The following is a 25148-nucleotide window of genomic DNA, read 5'->3' as shown; positions in this document are numbered from 1 at the left end:
CTTCTCTCCAATCCGCCTCCTCACGGGGGCCCACCCAGTCCTCCCACCGAGCGCGCAATTTATCTAAGGACGTGGGGCCATTATTCACTAGGGAGCGATAGATGCGGGACACTCCTCCCTTGCCTAGGTTCCCCATCATCACCTGGGCCTCCAGCGTACTGAACTCTGGAAGGAAGGTCGGCGAGGGGAGGTGTGCGTGGATGGCGTGGCGCAGCTGCAGATATCGGAAGTGCTGGGCGTGGGGAAGGGCATGGCGCTGCTGTAGGTCTGCAAAGGCATGGATATGGTCCCCCACCCAGACATCTCCGAGGACCGAGATGCATATCAGATCCCAGCGGCGGAATCCATTCAGGGACGAAACCTCACGGAGCCAGGTGCCATGCCAAAGCGGTGTCTGACGAGTGAGTTTGCGGTCCCATCCACGTGGCGCAGGGCGGCACGCCAGGCCAGGAGGACCGTCCTAGTGATTGGCGCTATGGTCTGCGGCACCGAGCTGCCGTATAGGAACGCCTGGATTTGTGGAAAGTCCGTAGCCTCAAGCTCTACACGGTATGCTGGGTCGGACCAGCCGCCCGCATACCCGTCGTGGATGACAATCAGTTTAGTGGCAAGGTAGTAGAGATAGAGGTGGGTCACCCCTAAGCCCCCATCGAAGGGGGGGGATGCGGCTGTGCGCCAGGGATATACGCTGTCGTCCGCCTCCCCAAAGGAATCGGGACACAGTCCCATCAAGTTCGCGGAACCAAGTGCGGGAGAGGGGGACGGAGATGTTTTGTAGGATGTAAAGGAAGCGGGGGAGGACCATCATTTTGAAAAGGGCGCTTCTCCCTAGGGGGTTGAGGGGAAGGGTTTGCCAATTTTTTTTTTTTTGTAACTTTTTATTATTTGAAACACAAAGAAACAAAACATAGAACATACAATCAAGGCATTACAGTAATAATACAGCCATTAGGTCTGCGCTCAAGGAGGACGGGAGAAACATGACAGCAGGAGAAAAGAATCTTTGAATACAGATGAGGGGAGGGAGGCAGAGGCAGAAATGCATATGAACAGCACAATCTATCACAGCTAGAAGGAATGTAGTCAGGGCGACTGGGTAGGACTAGGAATAGCAGTGAGTGGGGGCGCACAAATATCTCCACGGTATGAGTTCCAAGGGTTCCAAATCTTCTCCCATTTTTTGGGCCTGCCTCTTGCCATATACACTGTTTTCTCCCTGAACATGCACCAGTCCAGACTCTTTCCAAGCAGTCACTGTAGGAGGCCTTGGGGATCCCCACAACTGAGCAATATCCCTCTTCGCAACCATATTGGCCAGAGTCACCCACCTAAGCTGTGACACGTCATAGTCATTCGGACCCCATACATTCAACAAACATTGTCGGGCTTCCGGCATCATCACCACACCCGTAACTTCATCCATAATCTCATGTATACGTTTCCAAAATCGCACCACCTCGGGGCATTCCCATATAATATGAAGATAGGTGCCAAGGAGACCACATCCACGTCGACACATGCCATCCGTGGAGTAGCCCATATGGATCAGACGGGGACCGGTGACATAGATTCTGTGGAGGATCTTGAGTTGGACCAGACGGAGGCGGGCCGGAATCGCCACCTCCTTGGGAGAGGAGATCGCGGACTGCCAGTCCTAGTCATCCAGTTTGATACCATCAGCAATCCAGGCCTCACGGAGGCGATCGAGCAGACTCGATCGGTCATTAATCATTTTCTTATAAAATAGTGAGAGAGTACTATCTGGCACATAACCGTCTAGTATACGGTCTTCGAGAGGGGAGGAATCAGGAATATCACTACCCACTGGCAACACGGAGTTCAGAGCATGGCGTACCTGGATATAACAAAATTTTTCCCTGTCGCTCAACTTATACTCTATTTGCAGATCCGAGAAGGCCTTCACCCTGCCTTTAACCCAGAGATCACGCACTTTACCAATACCGATCATGTCCCACTTATCAAATCCCTTCGTCTGCCATAGGCCACCCAGCCTCGCAGAGGCATAGAGCGGTGTCGCACCAGTTAATTTATCACTCCAGCCCATAGCCGTCGTTGCGCTATGCCATACCCGCACGGCTATAGCGGTAGGTCCCGTGAGTTGTGAACGAGAGGGTCCCGAATAAAGTGCTCTGTAGTAATCACCACCCGGAAGCAGCCACTTATCCATTTCAAATGCTGGATTCAACGCCGGGCCATACATCCCGTGGTTGATGGCAGCAAGGTGGGAAGCCCAATAATACCTGCGAATATCCGGGAGCGCTATACCGCCATCATACCAGGGAAGTGTCAATTTCGGAAGAGCTATGCGTGCACGTCCGTCCCATATTAGTTGCCTCTGCAACGATTCTACTTCCCAAAAATATTTCGACGGGATGACATCAAAACTATTCTGGAGGGCATATAGGAACCGCGGTAAGGACATCATTTTAAAAAGGGCCGCACGCCCTAGGGGAGATAACGGTAATTTACGCCAACGCGCTACATCGGAGCGTAACCGTTGGAGTGGGGGGAGTAAATTACGTTCATAGCGGACCGCCGGATCCATCGAGATAAACACACCCAAGTACTTAAAGCCAGACTGCGACAACTGGATGGGACAGCCCCGTGGCAAACGAGGGACATCACCCGCAAGTACATAAATATAGGATTTCGACCAATTGATGATTAGGCCCGAGTTCTTCCCGAAGGAGTTAAGTACGTCAAACAATACGTTGAGCGATTTTTGGGGAGATGTAAGGTACAATAGAATATCATCCGCGTATAAGGAAATGCGATCCTCAAATTCCGGCGTCCAGCGTATGCCCTTCATTGAAGGTTCCCACCGTAGCCAAGCGGCGAGTGGCTCCAATGCCATAGCAAAGAGGAGCGGAGACAACGGACAACCCTGCCGCGTGCCCCTCCCAAGAGTAAAAGGCACGGAGACGCGACCATTAACCACCACCTGTGCCAGTGGCGTTTCATACAGGAGTTTGACCCAACCAATAAAACCTGCGCCGAATCCAAATTTGGTGAGTACCGCCCAGAGATAAGACCACTCGATTGTATCAAAGGCCATCGTGGCGTCCAGGGACGCCAAGATGGCCGGTTCACGCAGCGTCGGGGCCCTCGCGAGAACACCATGTAGACGTCGCAAATTTAATGCTGTGTTACGGTGCGGGATAAAACCCGATTGATCTGGATGAATCAGGTCGCTAATAACCGTGATCAGACGATTAGCAAGCAGTTTGGCGAGGATCTTGGGCTCCGCATTTAAGAGCGAAATGGGTCTATAAGACGAGCAGCGATCTCGTGGTTTACCCTCCTTGTGGATCACCACAATGGTCGCAAGACTCTGATCTCTAGGGAGGGAGCCATTATCTCTCGCCGCCAAAAACATATCACGGAGATATGGAGCTAGAGTATCAGGGCGTAACTTATACAATTCAATAGGAAGGCCATTGGGACCCAGAGCCTTGCCAGAACGAAGGGAGCGTAGCGCGAGAGCCACCTCATCCACTGAGGGCATGGCATCCAAACAGTCCCGATCCGATTCCGATAAACATGGAAGTGCTATATCCCGAAGCAAAAACTGCGAATCCTCCTCGGGCCTGTCGGACACCGAGGTATAGACCTCTCGAAAATAATCAGCAAAGCATTCAACAATTTCGACAGGGTCAGTTACACTCACACCACCACATGTCTCAATCACCGGAACCACTCGATTCGCTCTCTCCCTTCTGTCCAGCCAGGCAATCAATTTCCCTGCTTTATCACCCACATCATAGAGCCGCCCCTGCTGTTCCCGACTCATCGTCTTTGCTTCATCAGTAACCAAAGTTTTATATTCTAATTGTTTAAGGCGGAGGACATGTAATGCTTCTCGAGACACCTCCCGCTCCAATGCAGTCTCCAGGTCTGTGATTTCAGTTTCGAGCTGAACAATTGCCTCATTCTTACATTTCTTGGTACACCCCACCAAAGACAATGCCTGTCCCCTGATCACAGTCTTAAAAGCTTCCCACAACGAGACAGGCGAGGATACAGAACCAGCATTCTCAGTAAAATACAGATCAAATGATTTAGTCAATTCAGTGCGAGTCTTAGGGTTAAGAAGATACCAGGGGTTAATCGGAGCCACCCTCCCTTCGGCCCCGATGCTAAGATTAAAATGAAACCAAATAGGGGAATGGTCCGATATACCCCGGGCCAAGTGTCTAATCTCTCCAACCGAGGGGGACAGCGCCGCCGGTATCAGGATATAATCCAATCTAGAAAGACTACCATGAGCTCCCGAATGGAAAGTAAACTGTGCTTGCTCTGGATGCATTAGTCTCCAACAGTCTAGGAGTCCCAATGTTTCCAGGAAGTCACCAAACCAGGATTGCGCAGCAGGAAGATCTCGGGGGAGGGGTGGGGGGGGGGGATAGCGGTCCATCCTGCCAGAAATGACTGAGTTAAAATCACCACCCAGTATCAAAACACCCTCCGGGAGGTCCAGAACCATCCGCCCCAGGTCCGTAAATGCCGTGGATTGTAAGCCCGGGGGGACATAAACAGACACCAACGAGATTGGTTTCCCCTCCCACCGCCCGACAAGTGCAACATATCGGCCCCTGGCATCAAGGATCACATCATCAACCTCGAGGGGGAGGGAAACCCTAAGCAGGATACCCACTCCTCTAGAACTAGACGTAAATCCAGAATGGGCAGCAAGACGATTACCCCGTCTATTAAGAGCGTGACAAGTATTTCCTATCAAGTGTGTCTCCTGTAGCAAAACGACATCAGGCGAAAGGCGCCGCAACAACTGCATAACCACCCCTCTCTTTATGCGATCACCCAACCCATTCACATTCCAGCATAATACCCTCAACCCTCTACCCCCCCCATCCAGAACCACAACAAACTCCCATCGCAAAACGAGCATCACACCAATGTCAAAACAAACAATCCCAGAACATGTCCCTCCCTCCCCCCAAGGTTCCCAACACAACTCCTCCCTCCCCCCACCGACTCAAAAGCCACCCCAATTTGCAGTGTGCCTGTCGCCCTAACAATTACAAACAAAGAACTAATCTACACAAAGAGAAACCCTAGAGGAGGAAAGGGTCCCGCCATCCCCGCAACCTCCCAAGATACGAATGGAATGATCAAAAAAGTCAGTGAGCCTCAGCTGGTCACGTCGAGTAGTGTTCCGGACACAGGCGCCATAATCATTCTTGGTCCATCAGTCCCCCTTCAGCACCACCAGCATGTTCCTGGCCAGCACGGCGAGTCGGCAAAGTGTCCAACCAATCACTTGCTTCCTCAGGCCTGACAAACAAGAATGTTCGATTGTCATATTCAACACGCAGTCGGACCGGGAATAACATAGCCTAATTTAGTTCCATGTCTCTTAGTCGCCGTTTCACACCTTGAAATCCCATACGTTGTTTCTGGACCGATTGAGAGAAGTCCGGATAAAAGTTCACAGCAGCGTTCTCAAACTGCGTAGGGCCATTTGTCCGTGCCACCTGCAAAATGGCGTCGCGATCTCTAAAGTTGAAGATCCGTGCAATAATCGGACGGGGGGGAAAACCGGGCTTCGCCTGTCCCCCTGGCACTCTGTGCGCACGTTCGATGGCAAAGAATTTGCTCAGGCCCTTGGGTGCGAGATGATTAAGAATGAGGTCCTCCACTCGAAGATCAGTAGCGAGTGAACTAGAATCTTCCGGGACCCCAATAATACGCACGTTATTGCGCCGTGCACGGCCTTCAAAATCCTCCAAGTGATGAGCAAAAAAGTAATTAGCAGATCTAAGGTTGCGCACTTCTGTTTGCAAGTCGGACACATCCGTGGTAAGGCTGGATGTCTTTAGGTCCAATGACTTCACCTTCTCATTCGTCTTGGCCAGATCAGTTCGAATGAGGTTAACATCAATAGCCACCGTGTCTAACTTCAGAGCCAAGGCTTCATACTGTTGGCCAATGGAAGACTGAATACCAGCAATGGCGCCCATCACGTCCTGTAGCGTTAAGTCCGCCAATACAGCAGGATCGTCGACAGCCTCTTCACGAGTCTTAGGTGTGCCACCAGGGGATCCTTTAGAGACTGTATAGCGATCCATGACATTCGTCTGGGTTGAACCTCCACGGATAGTGGTCTTGACTTTCCGTTTCTCACCCTCAGGCTTGCCCGTCATGGCGAGTCGGGTGCCCCGGAGGGAGGCTCGGGATCTGGTCCAAATGGCTCCTTAAAAATTCACACACAAGAATACAGGAGGCAAAGTTGAGCCAATGGAGTCCACCGCCAAACAGTCGCCAGCTCGGAGCTCAATGAGCTGGTGACGAAGCTCGTCCGATCAACAGACACACCGCAGATATGAGGGTGTGCGCCGGAGAAACGAAACCGAAAGTGAAGTGAGGCTGTGATCTGATCCCCCTCAAGCCGTTGTTGTTAAATTACGACCTGGGCACTGTTACAACTCAAGGTCCAGGCTGTTCCATGGAGAAGGCCGCAAATTTCAAGACGGCAAAACTCTGGGACCCTGCGTCCGATTCCGACCCAAAAACCTGCTAGTACATCAGCGGGTTGTGTCTTCAATGATCTTCCATCAAATCAGGATATTATCCAGGATAAATGCGGGAGGCAGCGAGGGTCCTCGGGAACCCTGTGCTCACGCGGCCATCTCAGTTGCGCGCAAAGCTCCTCCCTGGGTTTGCCATTTTTTAAGATCCGCCATTCATCCGGACAACCAGGGGCGTGATATTCAGTGCCCACTCGAGTTCAGGCAGGAGGGCCACCCATATCCCAAGGTACTTAACCAAGTGGTGCCTGAGGGGAATAGACGACTGCCAGTCATAGCGCTCCCTGGAGGGATGCAGCGGGACCAATGTGGATTTGGCCGCATTGAGCCGGAGTCCGGAGACCTTTTCGAAGGCAGCGAGGATCCGCAAGCGGGGCCTGAATTTGCGCGGTCCGCCAGATATAGAAGCACGTCATCAGCGTAGAGGGCTATTTTATCTACGTGGCTCTCGTTCCAGGCCCACCCCTGGACAAGGGGGTCCCGCCGGATGAGCGTCGCCAGGGGCTCCATTGCTAGCGCAAACAGGAGTAGGGAGAGGGGGCAACCCTGGAGCGTACCTCTGCAGATCAGAAAGGCCTTGGAGAGTTCCACATTGACAAGCACCCGGGCCCTAGGGTTGGCATAGAGGACCCTGATGAGGCGGCAAAACAAAGGGCCAAAGCCCATCGCCTCCAGCACGTCCTGTAGGTAGTCCCAGTTCACCGTGTCAAAGGCCTTCTCGAAGTCGAGGAAGAAAAGGTACGGGGACAGGCGGGCATGGTGGGCCAAGGCCAGGTGGAGGCGACTGATGCAATGACGGGTACCCCTGACCGGTATGAACCCGCACTGGTCGGGATGGACCAGGTCTTGCAAGAGAGGCTGAAGCCTCCGTGCCAGTATCGTGGCAAGGAGCTTGATCTCAGTGTTAATAAGCGAGATTGAGCGGTAGTCCGCACAGCTCATGGAGGCCGGCTGGGTCTTAGGAATGACCACTATAGTGGTCGGGTCCGACTGGGGGGGGGGGGGGGGGCGCACGCATCAGGGTGAAGGAGGAGGAGGGCCTCCAGAACCTCGTCCAAGGTAAAGGGGCGGTCCAGGGCTTCCGCGGATTCACGAGTGAGAGAGGGGAGCCGGGCACCAGCCCCGTCCAACAGGGTGTCAGGGGCACCTCTGCTGGTCGCGCCGCATAGAGGCGCGTATAGATGTGTGCAAAGGTTCCGGCAATGGCCGTGGAAGTCACCCGGAGGGTACCGTCATGTGCACGGACCTCTGAAATAATGCGATGAACTTTGGGATAAGAGACCAAGTTATGGAGGAGTTTACCATTTTTGTTCACCCAGCCGTATACCCGCGCCACCGACTACCGCCACAGCATTTGGGCCGAGTCCAACGAGAGCCGACGGATTTCCTCTCGAACCAGCGCCAACTGCCGTGTGGGGTCCGCGTGCTCAGCAAGAGACTGCTCTGCCTCCAGCCGCGCAGCCTGGGACTCCAGCTCCGCAAGCCGGGTCAATTGGTCCGCACGTTTGGCATGTACAAGCCCCCTTGCCATCCCGCGAATCACGGCTTTGCCAGCGTCCCACAGGGTCCCCGGCGAGGGAACTGAACCCTCGTTGTTGGAGAAGTAATGGCCTAGTTCCTGTCCCAACGAGTCCACCAGTGTGGGGGTCCTGTAGGAACCAAGCGTTGAGACGCCAGTCTGCCCGCGGGCCCATCGGGGAAGAGCCAAGGCGGAGGGAGACTGGGGAATGGTCGGACAGTTAAAAGCATTATTATAGTTGCTTCCTCCCAAGATACTGGGGGACTATTACCTTCTATGAGGAGGAGTTAAATAGTTGTAATAGGAAAGGTGTTAATTCGTCTTTTAAGATCTTATAGATCTCATTAGGGATAGAGTCTGGGCCAGCAGCTTTCCCCTTTTTTAAAGAGTTAATCACTTGGCATATTTCCTCCAGTGAAAAGGGACCATTTATAACTTCTGTCTTCTTGTCGGAGAGTGGGGAGATCCATCTCTGATAGAAATTCTTCCATGCAAGCTTCATCTATTATCTCTTCTGTATACAGTTTGTTAAAAAACTGGACAAAAGCTTCTTCAATTTCGTCATTTTCTGTGACTACCCTACCATTATTAGGAAGTCGTATATCTTTTATCCAGTTTCTCATTTGTTCTGCCTTTGTTTTCCACGCAAGAAGCTTGCTACACCCTTCGCCATACTCATGGTGTGCCAGTTTACTGGCATCCCATTTTTTTTTAAGAATAGCTTCTAGATAGTTAGCTAAATTACATTTAGCAGATGTTAAGTTATTTGTAATGGTCAAATTCTCCCTATCCCCCTCCAGACTTTCAGACAGTCTCTGTATCTCATTTTCCAACTTTTTAGTCTCTTCTTTTTTTTCTTTGCTTGTGCACAGGATATACTTATTAACACCCGCTCAGAACTGCTTTATATGTATCCCATACAGTTTTAATTGATGCAGAATTTAAATTAAGATAAAAAAAACTCATTAGTTTCTGCTTTCAGCCTTTCGATTATATTTTGCTCCAATAATAATGCTCGACTAATAGTATACCTTCTAGGTGACTGGGTCTTACAAATAGCTATCTTCAGACTTGCAGCCGAGTGGTCAGACATATGCTCAGGGGCATGACTTACCTGACTGATGTTTTGTCTTGCTTTTATCCCGACCAAGAAGAAATCAATCCTCGACCTATATCCACTTTTTTTTATTATGAAAGGTAAATTTCCCACCCTTAGCTTTATATTTAGTGGCCAGGTCACTCCAGATGCCTATCAAACCTAAATCGAACATTAGTTGCTTTAAAGTCTTTCTAATTTTTTGTGTATTGGATATAGCCCTGAGAGAGGTAGAGTCCTTGCTTGGGTTGAGCACCAGAATAAAATCCCCTCCTAAGATTGTATGATAATCAACTTCTACTAAATGAGGTATCAAGGCATGCAGGGGGGCCTGTTCATCTATATTAGGACCGTAATAACTTGCTAACGTGATTCCGACTCCACTGATCTTTATTTTAGCAACAGCCCATCTTCCCCCTGGGTCCACTATACCCTCTTCCAATACCGCAGCAGCTGATTTTTTTTAATTAAAATAGCCACTCCTTTTGTTATACATGTTTGATTTGTACATATATAGTGTTCAACCCATCTCTGGTGCCTTAAAATCGAGACCCATTCTTCTTTTAGTAGATGAGATTCTTGGATAAGGAAGATTTTACTCTCTGATAATCTCAAATATTCCAGAATCTTATTTCTTCTCCGCTGGACCCTCAGACCATTTACATTCCAGGTCGTTATTTGTAGTTCCTTTACTCTAACGTTAGACATAGAGAAAATGATTGCTTCCTTTATAACCTATATTTATGAAAGAGGCCAAAAATGTACTGCCATCTTCAAATGAGGACATTTAAAAAAAAAAAAAAAAAAACATTCCCACATGCTCCCCACCCTTAGTGAAAAAGAAAAATGTATACTTTTTTTGAACGAGGAACCGCCCCACCCACCCACCCCACTGGGAAACCTCCCCTTCTACTGTTGGAGGAAACCTCCGGTTTCAGGCTCTGTTTCTATCCAGGGTTTCTTCAAAAAGCGCCTATATGGATGAAGTGCTCTTTATTTTACTTAACAAGGCATTTGCTTCGACAGGATCTTTAAATGTATACATTTTATTATCCCACATGACTTTAAGGGATGCAGGAAAACTCAAGTTTGCTGTTGCACCTAACCTTTTTAATTCCTGCATAGCCTTCCCTAACTCCCATTGTTTTTCTTGAGTTATGCGGGATACGTCTGATCTAATAGGGAATGACCATGCATGTCTCTTGTACTCCCCCCGCTTTCAAACCTCCTGCCAGAATAGTCTCCTTTAACGTATATGTCCTGAAATTAACCAGGATCTTCCTCTGGTTTTTCTTATCAGGTTTTTTCAGGTATGGATCTCGATGTACTCGCTGTATATCTTCCGCCAGGCTTTTCTTGTCAACATCAGGATGTAACTCTAGGAGGAGGTTAATTATGAAAGCTTTTACATCTTCTCGTATATTTATAAATCTGATGTTATTTCTTCTGGCAGCATTTTCTAGACTTTCCAGCTTATCTTTCAGGGATCTGTCCTCACTTCTTAATGCCTGTTTCTCTTGTGTATTTTTATCAACTTGTTTTGTTAGACTCTCAATCACTACTTCCATGGTGCCCACTCTAGCAGGGATTGCATTCATCTTGGTCTCAAGGATTTCGCAGGCTGATTGTATTTTTAGTTGGTTATTCTCAGAAACTGCGAACTTATCCCTGATTTCCGTTAGCAAAGTAGTTAAAAGTCCCTCAGTAAGTGAGGTTGCTCCCTTATCCTTTACTGTGTCTTTGGTATTTAACGGATTCAGAGCAGCTGCTTCATTTCTCTTTCCACTCATAGTGGGAACTTCTATATTAACCTGAGCCAAAAACGTTAGCTTTCACAGAAGGAAAATGAAATGTGATTTGGCACACTAGGTTCACAAGACAAATATCCACACACATGAACAAATAGATATGCGTCCAGGCCAACATTTAGGTAAGGACTCGCACATGGGAACGCTTGGCACCGTACAGTGTCTCACATAAATACTTACGGAGCATTACTCAGAAGTCTGAAACATGAAGCGCACGAGTCTAGCAGAGAAAAGAGTGTACATGTGATAAAGATAGCTTTATAATTTATTCCCCCAAAGTATAATGCAACAGAGAAGAAATCTCCAACATGTCACTACTAGCGGAAGTGACGTCATGCACCCTTTGACCGCATCCAGGTAGTAGGGTTGATCAGCTGAAAGAAACAGAGGGAAAGAAATAAGGAAGAAAAATAAATGAAATAACAAAATGAAGAAAAATAAGGAAATAAATACTCCACGATGTATACAAACAAAATAAAGAAAGGAAAATCGAAGAGGACAAAAGGAACTACAGAAATGGACAAAATAAGTTATTGAGGATGAGAGAAGTAAAAGAATGATTGGGAGGCTAACAGAGAAAAGAAATAGAGACATGGCAGATAAGATCGCTCCGAGGACGAAAGAACTGATTGTGGAGAGCTGTCTAAAACTTTAAAGTCACATCTTGGAGTCCTGGTGGGTCAAATTAGTCTTAGCTTCTTCCGAGGTGGATAAACAGCACAACATTGAGGTGCAGAACTACAAACATTCTGTTCCATCAGCACTAAATCGTTATGTAAACATGATGCACAGAGAAATGCAGAAGAATACAGCCAGCTCGGTGGGGAGAAACATTGCAGAGCGAAGCATTCAAGCTAAGACTGCAGAAGAGAAACAGAGATGGGCTGCAACAGTCACGGAGAGACGGCATAAAATAAACAATCAAAAGTGACGCGGCCGCCCGTGAAAGGGAAACTGATCACGTTTGCGATCATGAACAAAGGAAGGGGAAAAGGAAAATTAAACGGAAGAGGGAATGCGTGTGGGGAAGAGAAGCAACACAGTGGGTGGAGGGCTGCTAAAATGCGGATCGCTTAATCACGCAAAAACAAACAAAAACAAGGCGCCCGCCCGGCCCGAACGCCACAGCCGCCCGGCCTGACGCACGTGCGATAATGCTGGACGATTGGCAGGAGTGCAGCACTTTAGGCCACACTGAAGACACCCCGTGCCTCGGCATATGCAGCATGAGCGATGAATCAAAAGAGATGCGGTGTAAGCATTGGGTCCGTACTTAGTGCAGGAAAGATTCGAGGTGAGGGGGTCAGATGAAGAAAGGAGGCGGGTGTGTGTATGACAGAGTTAGAAATCATGGGAGACCGCAAGAGACTATGATGAACCTGAGACTGCTGCTAGACTTGTCTGCTATCAGTATGCCTATTTATTGACACATGGTGTACAGCGCTAGACAATAATACCCAAATAAAGAAGGGTCTTTACTGTAAACTGTACTTACTCATAGCGCTTTGTAAAAACAAATGTATTTGTCTCTTAGGTAATGTGGTATACATATACTGAAATAGAGAGTTCTGTACATCAAGGCAATAAAATGAAACTTTGATAACACGACTAGCAAGTATAATAAAACATGTAGAATAATGATTATGATGCGTACCACAGCTAACGATAACACGAGTGTTACACAATTTAGTATGTGTATACAATATAGAGCTATTTGCAAATGCTCGTAGTTTTAATGCGCAGTGAGAAGGAAGCAGTGCAGGGTGTGTGTAATCACTTTCGCGGCCGCTTTGATGTTCTCAGTGGCTGCGCGGCTCACTGAGAACATCAAAGCGGCCGCGAAAGTGATCATGCAGGTTGACAAATTGTGCGCGCGCCCGGCGCACATGCACTGTACCCGATCCGCCTGCAGACTTTGGGAGCACTTTCAGAAGCCCCTTACTAAATATCTTGCATAGCATCGCTTACGCGATAGCTAGGCGAGACCTAAAAGAACTAAATACATGCCTAGAGCCCACCCATTACTTATCTTTACTTACCATTGACTGGCTCCGACGTCACTCTGTCTTTTCCTTGCTTCTCATTGGGCAGTGCTACCTTCTCTCCCCCCCACCCCCACCTTTTCACTCCCGTTCTTCTGGTCATCCTTAGAGCTTGGACGATATACAATTTCGTCCCTGCAGCCAGTGTCCTTCTACTGGCCACCCACTTGCACAGGTACTTTATTTTTACACTACCACTCCATAAGATTGCATGTGTTTGCAGGCCCTCTCTCTACCTTCCACACTTCTTGCTTGACCCCTTACATTTAAGCCGTTTCCACTTCCTCGTTGCTTCCCCTGTCCTTCCGACCTTGTGTTGCTTCGTCATTGCCTCTCCTGTTCCCATCTCCACTGCCCCTTGTTTGGATATTGCCCAGCGGTCCTCCTCACTGTCTGCTGGTCTGAATTTCTCCCGCACCCCACCCGACTCATACACTTTTCAAGGCTTTTTTAGATGGGTTATAAAACAAATTGTAACGTGCCAAGCTATAAAACCCCTTGTTATCTCTGCTGTAGAGCATAGCAGTTAGCGTTGACAAGGTAAACAAAAGTCTTGTTTTTATTGGAGCATAATTACTGGTGGGTTTCTGCTCTCTAGGGAGTGGATAACCTTCTTGCAGTTCACATTCACACACACTAGCCATACATCCAGTGTTGCCAGATTTTCGAGCCGTCCTGTAGCCCAAAGCCTATCAAAAAGTAGCTTAAAAGTAGCCGAGCAGTGTCACTCCAAGGTACGAGGGGCTGGGGCGCTTTGATGCAGGCACTAGTGAGCAGTGGTGGCTAGGCTGGTATACAGTTGTGTGTGTGTGTGTAGAGTGCTTCCTTCTGCTGAATGCTTCTCTTGTCCGAAGACTTTAGACACTGGCAAAAGAAAGTGTGTGTGACAGCATCATTTGGTGCAGATGAGACGTGCTTGCTGGGGGGGGGCTTCCTTACATATGGGTAGCTCTCAACATTTTGAAGTAGCATGGTGAGTGATACAACCGAGTTTGTTGGTCAGCTTCCTATTGGTGGTTTTTTTTATGTGTGTGTGTGTGTGTGTGTTTTTTAAAACCATACCACAATGTGCTACCTTTCATCAGTGTTTATTTATAACAGTTTGAATGAACGAGATATGATACTTTACAACGTAATATTTATTTACATGGGCTATGTCAAGTTGCAACCTTTTCCTACCTGTGAAACTGTCTAGCAAGCTGTCGGACTCCTAGCTCAATGAGATCAACCAGCATGACTTTGAGGACTTCAGATTGTGTCATAGCAAGACTTCCTATCTACAATGCTGTATGAAAAAGGTTACTAAACTCCCATTGTTAATGGACGATACTGTCAATGTAGGTGTAAAAGGGAGGTGGGTTCCGGGGTTTCTGTGAAAATATACATTAAATCCCTCTCTTAATGGTTTCATGAGGCTCCTTAAACAGTACAGGTATTAGTTACAGCAGCAAAGACTCCGCCTCTAACCAGCCAAGCCCCAGGCAATCCAGTCTAACATTAACACTTAGTCCACATGTTACCTTAAAGTTCTGGCTCAACGCCCTAAAAATAGCACTGTCTTTTTCAAATGACCAAATATGCAGGTACCGCAAAAATCATTATTTTCTCACACAACTGGAAACCATTTAGCCCAATTGTGCAAGCAATCAGCCAACACTGATCACATCTCTGCCTTGGTACCTCCCCTCCCCCTTTCAAATCTCTGGAGAGTAATAAGATCTTAGTTTATAAATACCTAAGCACATGCTCATGGACAGTGTGTGTCGGGTGTGTGTGTGTGTGTTGGGTGTGTGTGTGTGTGTTGGGTGTGTGTGTGTGTGTTGGGTGTGTGTGTGTGTGTTGGGTGTGTGTGTGTGTTGGGTGTGTGTGTGTGTTGGGTGTGTGTGTGTGTTGGGTGTGTGTGTGTGTTGGGTGTGTGTGTGTGTTGGGTGTGTGTGTGTGTTGGGTGTGTGTGTGTGTTGGGTGTGTGTGTGTGTTGGGTGTGTGTGTGTGTTGGGGGTGTGTGTTGGGGGTGGTGGGTGTGTGTGTTGGGGGTGGTGGGTGTGTGTGTTGGGTATGTGGGTGTGTGTGTGTGTTGGGGGTGTGTGTGTGTGTGTTTGTGTGTTGGGTGTGTGGGTGTGTGGGTGTGTGGGTGTGTGGGTGTGTGGGTGTGTGTGTGTGTGTGTTGGGTGGGTGTGTGTGTTGGGTGGGTGTGTGTGTTGGGTGGGTGTGTGTGTTGGGTGGGTGTGTGTGTTGGGTGGGTGTGTGTGTTGGGTGGGTGGGTGTGTGTGTTGGGTGGGTGTCAGTGTGTCAGCATGTCAGCATGTCTTTCTCTTGGCAGTCAACTAGCCAGAAGTTAGCCAGTTATGTTTCATCCAAGTTAATGCACTGGTTAGAAAGTGGACTAGTACAAACCCTTTGGGTGTTTCTTGTGCCTAAATAAATTACCTAATTTAGCACTATCTCGCATGCAAATAATGACTTATTTCTAAATCTGTGCTTCCTAAGATTGCATGCTATATTAAAAAGCCTCCTCTATGTTCCTAAAACCCTGCATGAACAATTAAGCTTTACCTACAGCATCCAGCAGTTGCCTCGCCTAGGTGAAAACTATTTGCTTTATCAATGCTTGTTCTCTTCATCCCCTTGATGAAGAGATCTAGCTGGTGATGGGAGGGTTCACATTTATTGTGGCCAACAACATGGAGTCCAAAAGGAAGTATCCTTCCCGGAGAGAAGAAACTGTCCTTCCAAAATTTAGTGGTAGACAGTTCTTATCTATCCAGTCACTGATTGCTAGCGTACAATTATGAAAATTGTGACTGGTGTTGTTGGGAGAATCAGAAAACGAAACTACAATTTGCATATCATCGGTGTGAGATGTTCAGGAAAAGCCAAATGATTTGATCAAACCTGCGAGGGCTGTTAGATAAACATTAAACGGTGTCAGGCTCAATCAAGACCCACATGGCCAGACAAAAGGTTCAGATTCAAACTCCTTCAGGGACACTATTTGTTTTGTCAATCAAGAAGGATCTCAGAAGGGACAAGGCAGAACCGTAATCCTGATACTGTTGAGACGGTCAACCAACAGGCCGTGGTTGACCTTATCAAAGGCCGCTGAGTGGTCCATAAGATTGAGTGCAGCGCCATTATCTGAGCTGCGGCAAAAAGGGGCTCTGTCCTACGTGTTTGTGGATTCCCTCTCCCCCTCCTCCCCCCCTCCTCCCCTCCCCTCCCCTCCCCCCCTCCTCCCCTCCCCTCCCCTCCCCCCCTCCTCCCCTCCCCTCCCCTCTCTCTCCCCCTCTCCCCTCTCTCTCCCCCTCTCACCCCCTCGCTCCCCCTCTTTCTCCCCTATTTATCCCTCTTCCCATCTCCGAAGAACCAAATGGCACTTCACCAGTTAATGCTGCATTACAATTTATGTGTTTGTGTCTATGTATTAAAAATGGGTACGTCCCCTAAACCCCAAGAATGGCAGTACAGCACCAAATATTCAGCTATTACTCGTTATGTATTTCTTATATTACAGAATTTATTAAGTGATAATTGGTACTCTCTAAAAAGAGTTGCTTCATAGCGGAGTCCAAACAGAGTTGTCAGAGTGGGCTAAATATCGATGGATTGGGATGAGGCCCAAATAATTCCCAGTGGCTGAGATTCATTCAAGCATTCCAACCATTACTTTTTGTAGTAGTAGTTGTTTATTCAATCAATTTATGATTGCATAAAACATCAGTAATACAATATATAAAAGATACATCAATAAACAAATAAAAGATACAGCATCATATAAAATACGAAATTTATTAAGTTAATGCCAAAGTGGGAACCTCCATCTAGATTACTGACAATCAGTAGCCATCTATGTCCATAATCCATATTCCTTTTGAGAAAACGTTATTGCCATGGATTGAAATGAAGAAACCTTTTTGTATACTTTAGTGTGTCGCCTAAGAGGTACTGGTATGCTGAGATCTGGGTCCTGTGCACACTGGGCCACTGGAATCAAGCTATGCCTGGCTGATGAGCCCTAACTAGGGCAAAACCAGTCCTGCTTTATTTGAACTGCGGTTCAGGTAGGACCTGGCAGTTTGTGTTGGACTGCTCCTATAGGAGCAGGGTCAAGGCTGATTTGCATGTAGCTATGACCAAACTGAGGTGGCATAGTGTTCAAAATAACAATCGACTGGGATGTGGCCCAAGTAATTACCAGTTGCCAAGATACATTCAAGCATTCCATCCATCACTTTGTATATGCTTTAAAGGCAGTGTCCAGCATGTGGTTGCTGCATGCATCAGTCTGGATGTAGGGTTTGGCCAAAGGTATTTGAAGTAAATTTATGATTTGCATTGGCTGTAACAGAATGTTTTTAAAAAAATACCCTGAAATTAATTTGCAGAACCACAGTTAAATTAAAGTTCTTGTTACAAAACCTAAAAAAAGCTGAAATTGACAAATTATGGTTAGCTCCGCAATCCATACCACATATCAGTTTTGCAGATTATAATTAACACATCAGATGCAGTGCTTACGATTTCACAAAAAGTATGCCAGTAAGTAGCAACACCTGAAAGCACATAATTAAACAACAATTCAGACAAATTCTAATAAATAATACCATATTCATTGTTGTGTCATTGATTGTATCAATGGTAATATGTAATCTCATCTGCTAAATTATTTATGATCTTTGTAATTGCATTTGTTACTTCAAGGGTGAGGTCATGTGCATTGCATTTGGTGTGCCAGCAAAGACAAAGTATTTGCCTCTGCTTTATACCGAGCTGAGGTACAGGACAGTCTTAACATGGAGTGCTGGATATTCAGAAGTGGAAGTTCATGAAATAACTGTTGACCATACCAGTTGTTCCCTCTCATTGCCTCTTTTGAGAAATGGGGATTCAATATAACCACCATGAATTGTTGCTGTAACCAATCTTGTTTTGGGTAAAGATCTGGTCTTACTCAAAGAGAGAGAATCCTTATAAGAAACAAGAGCCTTACCTTTGGAATTGTTTTTGCCTGAGACCTATCAAAGCAATTTCATTCAGTCTGGCTTATAAGCTTGTTGAAAAGAACGTGGATGTATGTCTGAGGCCACAAAAAGGTAACAAAGGGCAAATGTAGGGACTAGACTTGAGACCAAAGAGGCACTGGAAGAGGGGAGCCTGTGTTAACCCGCTTGCGTTTTGAAGCTAAAACCTGGTCAGCGAGAAATCCTTACTTCTACTCCATGGAACTCTGCGAAGTGCCGCAAAAACTCTGCGGTGCTCTGCCAGCGGCAGAGTCTATTAAATCGCCCTGCTTGCACTGATTTTAAGCACCAGGAGTTTGCCCTGGCTGTAAAATCAGCGCGAATGGCACTCTGCATCCCGCCTGCTTACAGCCGCTCAAGTAGACATTCTACTCGAGAGGCAGCTTCTTCATTGCGAGGAGCAGATTTTTTCAACATGAGTAGTCTCACCCTGTCACCGCCCGCATTGGAAATCTCACTGGAAGGAGGTCTAGCACATGATTGCTTTCTCCCAAACGTTCGCCAACTTAATGTTGGCAAGCCGTTCACGAGAAAAAATTCCGCTGTGCATCACTCCGCGCAGTTTTGCGGAATTTTATGCAAAAACTCCGCCAGGGGAGTGGAATCCTTAACCCACCTCTTTGTATACCTGTATTTTGTATCATAGGTTCAATTCGTATATTACTTTTGATTAAATCAATAGTAATGTTTTTAGAGTTATTGATGGGCTTAATACATTACATATTCTGTTGTGTTTTGACTTATTTTAGTGTGAATAACCTCCTACTTATGTTCCAAATCCGCTCTGAATCATCAATTACTAAATTCTGTGCCCTTGAAGATTCAAGTGTATCTTGGTTATCCAGCTATAGTGCAGTAGTACCAGAGTCTCTAAGACACTAATGGTAAAACTGCTCCACTTGGGTTGATAATGGCCAGGAGCTACCGATTGCCCCAGTACCCTGGAAAAAGCCTCACATATTTGGGTTTTTGTCCCATAGCATTGTTTTTGCATCTATCCTGTTGAATCCTGCTGCAGTTTTTAATGTTTTGCATCTTCACAGGACACTTTGGTCCAATTTGGGTTCCAGACATACTGAACAACATCCTAACTTAATGTGTTTCCTTTATAGGTTAGCAAATTGATAAAGGAAGAGTTGCAGTGTCAAGTGGAGTTGCTGAATACATTTGAAAAGAAGTTTGGTGATCCTGGCCCAGTGTATGACTGCCTGGTGTGGTATGATGGTGAAACATGGAGGTATACCTTTTTTTTTTAAGCATGTGCCAATAAAAGGAGGTTATATTTATGTTGGTTGATCTAGTTTTGCCAAACAGAATCCCTGCGCCCAGATGGATAAGCAGACCCCCCACCCCCTACGGGTGAGTAGGCGCGCTATATAAACCCCTGAATTATTGATTTTGGTCTTTGCTTTTTTTATTTACTATCGATTCATAAACTTTTATTCGGTTGCAAATCATGTAACCATAAAAAGTACAAGAATAAAATATTACAGTGCATATAAAAAATCGATGTATGTTACATTAAAAACAGTAAAAAAGCATAAAAAACCATAATTAAAAACAGTTCATTTAAATAAAAATAAAATACTTCAAAGATTACAACGAATTTTTAGACATGATTTTAAGAAGCAAGCTATGTATTTGGCAGTATATTGAGAGTCCAGAAACTGCAAAGCTAAATAAGCAGGCCGACAAGTTCTCAATCCCAGTTTCCGAAGCAAAGGAATGATCCAGCGCTTGCGAGGAATATCATGGTATCTGCAAAACATAATTACATGGATTGTTGATTGTGATGATATACCATCGCAAGGGCATTTCATAAGAGTATGCGACCAGTCCTTTGCAATTGGAAAAGTAACTAGGCGAGAAAAGGAATCAAAGCGAAACCTAGTCAAAACTTACTTTTCGTGGTTAGTTAGATGGTAAGACAAATATGGCTGAATTCCCAAAACAGTCTGGACAGACAGAATCTGTACATTTGAAGTTTTCATTACTTCTTGTGTGAGACGTAGATCTCTCAGGTGGCTTAAGCACAGTTTTTTCAGATCTTTCCTGTTGATATCAATCAGTGAGCAAGGGTCTGAGAAATAAGATGTACGATTCAAGTCTTTAAGGAAATTAGAGACATAAGCAAGCCAGGGGATTTTATTCCAGTTTGCCAAGGACAAGCAGTCAATTATCAGAGAAAGGGTAAGATGGCATTGCTCTTTAGACCAAATACGGTGCCATAACAGGATCGGCTGGCATTTGATGTTGTCTGTCAGGTAGTCAATACCCAGCTCGACATGGCAACCATACGTTGGAGCACTTTGTGGTAAAGCCAAAAGATATTTTAAAAACCCATTCTGTACTGTCTGGAGAATAGCTGTAGCCGCGTACCCCCATACCCCTGCTCCGTAGGTTGCTACGCTGTGACATTTGGCATGGTACATTTTTAGCAACTCTCCTGGGGCTGGTTTACCCAGTTTCCTAGAAAAGGAAACTACGGCGGAGGTTGCTCTTTGGAAAAGTAGCTTTTTGCTTAACATCGCTTGTTTCCAAGATAGTTGGTCGTCAACTAGAATTCCTAAATAGGGATATTCTCTGGTACGCTCCAACCTGTCTTGGTCTATAAAAACTGACTTGGGGTTCTTCGCATTAGGGCCAAGGTGCATGACAAAAGTTTTCTTTTTATTGACTTTTAAGCCTAAGGATAGCATGAAGTGGCAGTACTTGTTTAGCTGTTTTGTAGCTGGTTTAATGTTCTGGCTAGGATTACTGAATCATCCGCATATAACAGAGCGGGAATGGGGCGGTGTTTAATAGATGGAAGGTCCTGGCAGCCTTCAAGCATGGCAGCTTCCAAGCCATTAGTGTATAAGTTGAAGAGGAAGGGGGCCAGGACACAGCCCTGTTAACTCCTTTAACAACAGGAAATAATGATGTTAGTTATCCGCCGATCCCATATCTGACGCACGCAGTAGCGTCAGAGTAGAGTTCGCGGAGAAATTGAATGAGAGGGGGATCTACCCCCAAACTACCTAGAATGGACCACAACCTGGTATGAATAACGCAGTTGAATGCTGAACTAAGGTCAACATAAACTAGGTAAAGGTTGCCTTTTTTAGCCCCCACGTATTTACCGATTAGAAGAGCCAAATTCAACGCTTGCTCTACAGTACCAAGGCCCTCCTGGAAGCCGTACTGGAGATCGGTCAGGATGTTGTTAGAGGATGCCCAATCCTGGAGGCGTTCCAGGACCAGCGACTTTCCCCAGGGAGTCCAGGAGGGAAATAGGCCTGTAGCAAGCGGGGTTGTTACGATCGCCCTTCTTAAATATAGGGAGCAGAATGGAAGTGGACCATGAATCTATTAAGCCAGTTTTTGTAACTGCTGACATGACCTGTGTAATAAGGTGTGTCTAGAGTTCTGGATTATGTGCAAAGATATCCAGCGGGACCCCGTCCGGTCCGGGAGCTTTCCCGGTTTTTGAAGATGACAACGCCGTAATGACCTCGTTGTGGTAAAAAAGGAGGTCGATAGGGAATTTGGTTTCCACGGAGGGGTTACCCGATAAACAAGCCTCAGCACTGGTAACCTCTGAGGGACCACTAAAAATCTTTGAAAAGTGGGCCACCCACTCGTTTACTGTCACTGCCACGTCAAGGTGCTGGGGAGATGAGTCCTCTGACAGAAAGGGAGATTTTACTGTACGCCAGAACAATGAGCTGTTTTTATGTAGGCAGCTCTCATGTAGTTGGGCCCACAAAATCTTTTTAATTTCTTTTCGCGTTTATTAAGCGCTTGATTGTAAATCTTTCTAAGTTTAGTAATTTCAGCGCGATCTCTAACTTGATTGTGAACCGCTTTTTTTAAATTAGTTAGGGCTACACGGCAGGTAGAGTCAAACCAGCCTTTAAATTCTGGGTTTTTGGACTTTTGTTTACGAAACAACTCTTCTCGTATAATTTTAATAATTTCCAGAAAGCTGCTTAAAATCAGCTGTGGAGATGAGTCTAGTGCTAAACAATTGTTCATCCACGATAAAGCTCTGCTTACCACTTTTCTAGTTATTGCTTCTGGGTCAGTTTTGGACCACTTTACAGAGAAGCCATTTACTCTATCCATAGACAGGGATTGTTGATTCAATAGACTGTCCCTTGATGTATGAGGAGGGGGCTATTTAAGTATTACACTAATACTGATGGGAAAATGATCGCTAGAAATATCAGAGCCTGTATTAAGTTGACCCTTTATTATCTGTGAACATAGAATATAATCGATGACACTTGAGAGACCCCTACCATGAAAAGTTGGTGTAAAGTCAGCGGGTGGGTCTACAAGGTCATTCGCATATTCTAGTTCCAAGGAAAACGGGCAGTCGTTTAGACAGTTTCCTAACTTCGTGTGGGTAAAATGAGTCATAGGGCAACCGTTATCGTCCTGGAGGCCACATGTACCGTTCTTATAGTTGTTACATAACGGTACATTAAAATCTCCACCCCCAAATCACATACGGCGTAGGAGTAATGAACCTATTCCTCTGTTCCGTTAGGTACGATGTAATCTCAGTTAGAGTATTAACACAATAATTAGGGTGAAGGTTGTTATAAAAATTAACCAGAAAAAACAACATACATTGATTAAGTAAGACCGTTAAAATCTAAAAATTATCACCAAACAATAGGACAGTTATATCCGTTTCAGATAGGTTATTGGAAATATATACTGCAAGGCCACCTTTAGGTCTGCCCAAGGATTTAGAGCTAGCTGGAAGTGATAAGTTTTGTAACCTAAAATATGTATAGGTTCGATAGCCCAGGTTTCCTGAAAGCATGCTATTTGGTGTGCATTAACTACGTCCGACCATGATTTAAGTTTTGTCTTGGAGCGAAGACCAGCAACGTTCCAAAACAAGACTGATAAGGTTGATGATGAGTTTGTCGGGGCAGTAATTTCAGGAAGAACATTACAGGGTCTTGTACCGGGCGGGGGAAGCTGATCAGGCCACGGGACTGTAGGGAGGATATTAGCTGAAGGGAGGATATTAGCTGAATCATTATGTGTAGATGGAATCGCACTAGGTAAACCTACTTCTGCTGCACTCGCAAAGACAATCTTCCCCGCGTTACCAGGTGGCTCATTAAATTCATTTATATTAGCGTGGGACTGTTGGAGATCAAGAGTAATTTGTAGAGTAGGTATGTGTAAATCCTTCATCGACTCCAGGGCTTTGCTTGGACGAGAGACTCTTACAGATTTTATAGGTGGAGATGAGTTTTTGTGTCTTATGGGCAGGAGGCCCTTATGTGTCTGGTCAGTAGCCAATAGTGGTAAATCAACCAGTTCTAGGCAATCAAATCTATTGGCGACTGGTAGTCTTCTCCAACTTATAGAGGGGGCTGTGTCTCTAGCATCATATCCTGACCAATTAACCTAATCTCTTCGCCTATCCCGGCTTCCTACGTGGGTCCAGTTCCAGGATAAGCTGTCATTGTAGCGAGGTATTGGAGGGTGAAAGTAAGCAAGTCTTTTTATATCAACCCCGTCATTATCAGCTTGCATACCCCAGGAGCAAATGTGCTCAGCTGTGAAAGGATCGTCAAAATTGACTATGACGCAGTCTCCGGGAATCCTTTTCGGCTCATTGCCTATCCACGGGACCCTACGGACCGTAGAAACTCTGGTTGTAGAGTACGGTGGTAGAGGTCTGTTAGTGGATAACCAATGCAACACCTTATTTTTTAGAGACCATTCTGGTTTCTCCGCGTTGGCACTCAGCTCGGGAACCCCGGTCATAATTACCACGAAGGAACTTAATTCTGGTGGCAAGTGTACTGGATACCCACCCCTCCCCCTTGATCTGTTGTTAGTGGTTTTTACTCCTGAAGGCTTAGTTTGATTGTGTTTCAAAATGGTGGGGGGGACTGGAGTTTTGGCAACCTCAGGAATTTTTGTTGTCACTGGGGTTTTTGGTATCACTGGGGTTTTTGTTGTCATTGTTTTTTTTTTCACCCCTACTGGTGGGGGCTTTGTTTTTGCAATTGTTACATCCGCGGGGTTTTTTAAGGCTTTTGTGGTTTGCACCCCTACCTTGGAAGTTTTGGTACACGCTGATAGACCCCCTGTTTGAGCCGTTCCCTCCCCCTTAAGGGAAATTGAGGTTTTGGTCTGGGCGGCTATCTGCTTTTCTAGCTTGATGAGGGACAGTTCGATGGGTTGCAGGTAAGTTTTAACTAAGTCACCTAATCTGACTAAGAGTTGGTTATTTATCGCACAAACTTTACACCCTCCATCCGTGCTGCAATTTGGACTAAGATTTGCAGTATTCGAGGAGAGGTTAATAGTTTCGATTGGTATGGTGTTTAGCTCTCTCAATGTTGGACTAACTTGTCCTACTGAGTGAATTATAGATTGATCTTTGTGCTTTAGATGAGTCTTAGGGTGTTTAGCTTTATAAAATTTCTTTTTGTTTTTTTGTTTGGGAATAGCACCCTCCCTCAAACCCCTACTAGGAGCTAAACTAGGGTCCTCCCGGGTCGGACTAGCAAAGAGAGCGGGGGTATTTTCTAGCATCAAGGATGATTGAGAGTCCGATAGCTCGAGTGAGGCAGACAGATCAACCATGCTTGGCATTGTGTGTGCTTCTGCGTGAAATTCAGCATGCACTTCCAACAGAGGCCCATCTTCCTGGTGCTGTGTGGGTGTGTTAGCTGCAGCTATAGAACCCAACGAGGAACGCTTGGCCTGGGCCAAATCCATCGATACCCTACGTTCAAGTAGGATTATGCCCTGGTCAATTGCCTCGTTCGCCCTGGTTATATATTGGTCAATTGGGCCAGTTATTAGTGCCTTTCCCTGTGCCGTTTTACTCCTGCTGCCTCTAGTAGACATAATTGGTAGGTAGCAGGTATCGGTGTTATAGCAATAAGGGAAAGGCAGAGGATAATGTCCAACCAGCAAAGTTCAGAGTAGGTAATGTCAGAAATCAGATGTAAGAGAGGTGGCCCAGTCCAGTCTTACCCGGTCTTTAACAGGCTTAAACGGGCTCGCCCTAGGCCCGGGCTTCGCCCGGCGTCCCGCGATGCGGGTGATGCGCGCTTTAGTAGCGCCTCCGGGG

The 25148-nt window shown here is 46.3% G+C and overlaps 1 protein-coding gene across 2 annotated transcripts in view; it reads left to right on the top strand.

Moving 5' to 3' along the window:
• TPP2 (tripeptidyl peptidase 2) overlaps nucleotides 1-25148 on the top strand; it is a 596335-nt gene that overhangs the window by 47891 nt on the left and 523296 nt on the right. For both annotated transcript variants that reach the window (XM_078658083.1, XM_078658084.1), the window contains exon 5: nucleotides 19162-19286. In XM_078658083.1, the coding sequence (XP_078514209.1) occupies nucleotides 19162-19286 (125 nt within the window). The remainder of the gene's footprint in view (nucleotides 1-19161; nucleotides 19287-25148) is intronic.

Source organism: Lissotriton helveticus, chromosome 8 (genome assembly GCF_964261635.1).
Source record: "Lissotriton helveticus chromosome 8, aLisHel1.1, whole genome shotgun sequence".
NCBI classification, from domain to species: domain Eukaryota; kingdom Metazoa; phylum Chordata; class Amphibia; order Caudata; family Salamandridae; genus Lissotriton; species Lissotriton helveticus.
The sequence above is the reverse complement of the archived record's forward strand: the minus strand, read 5'-3'. Positions and strand labels throughout refer to the sequence as shown.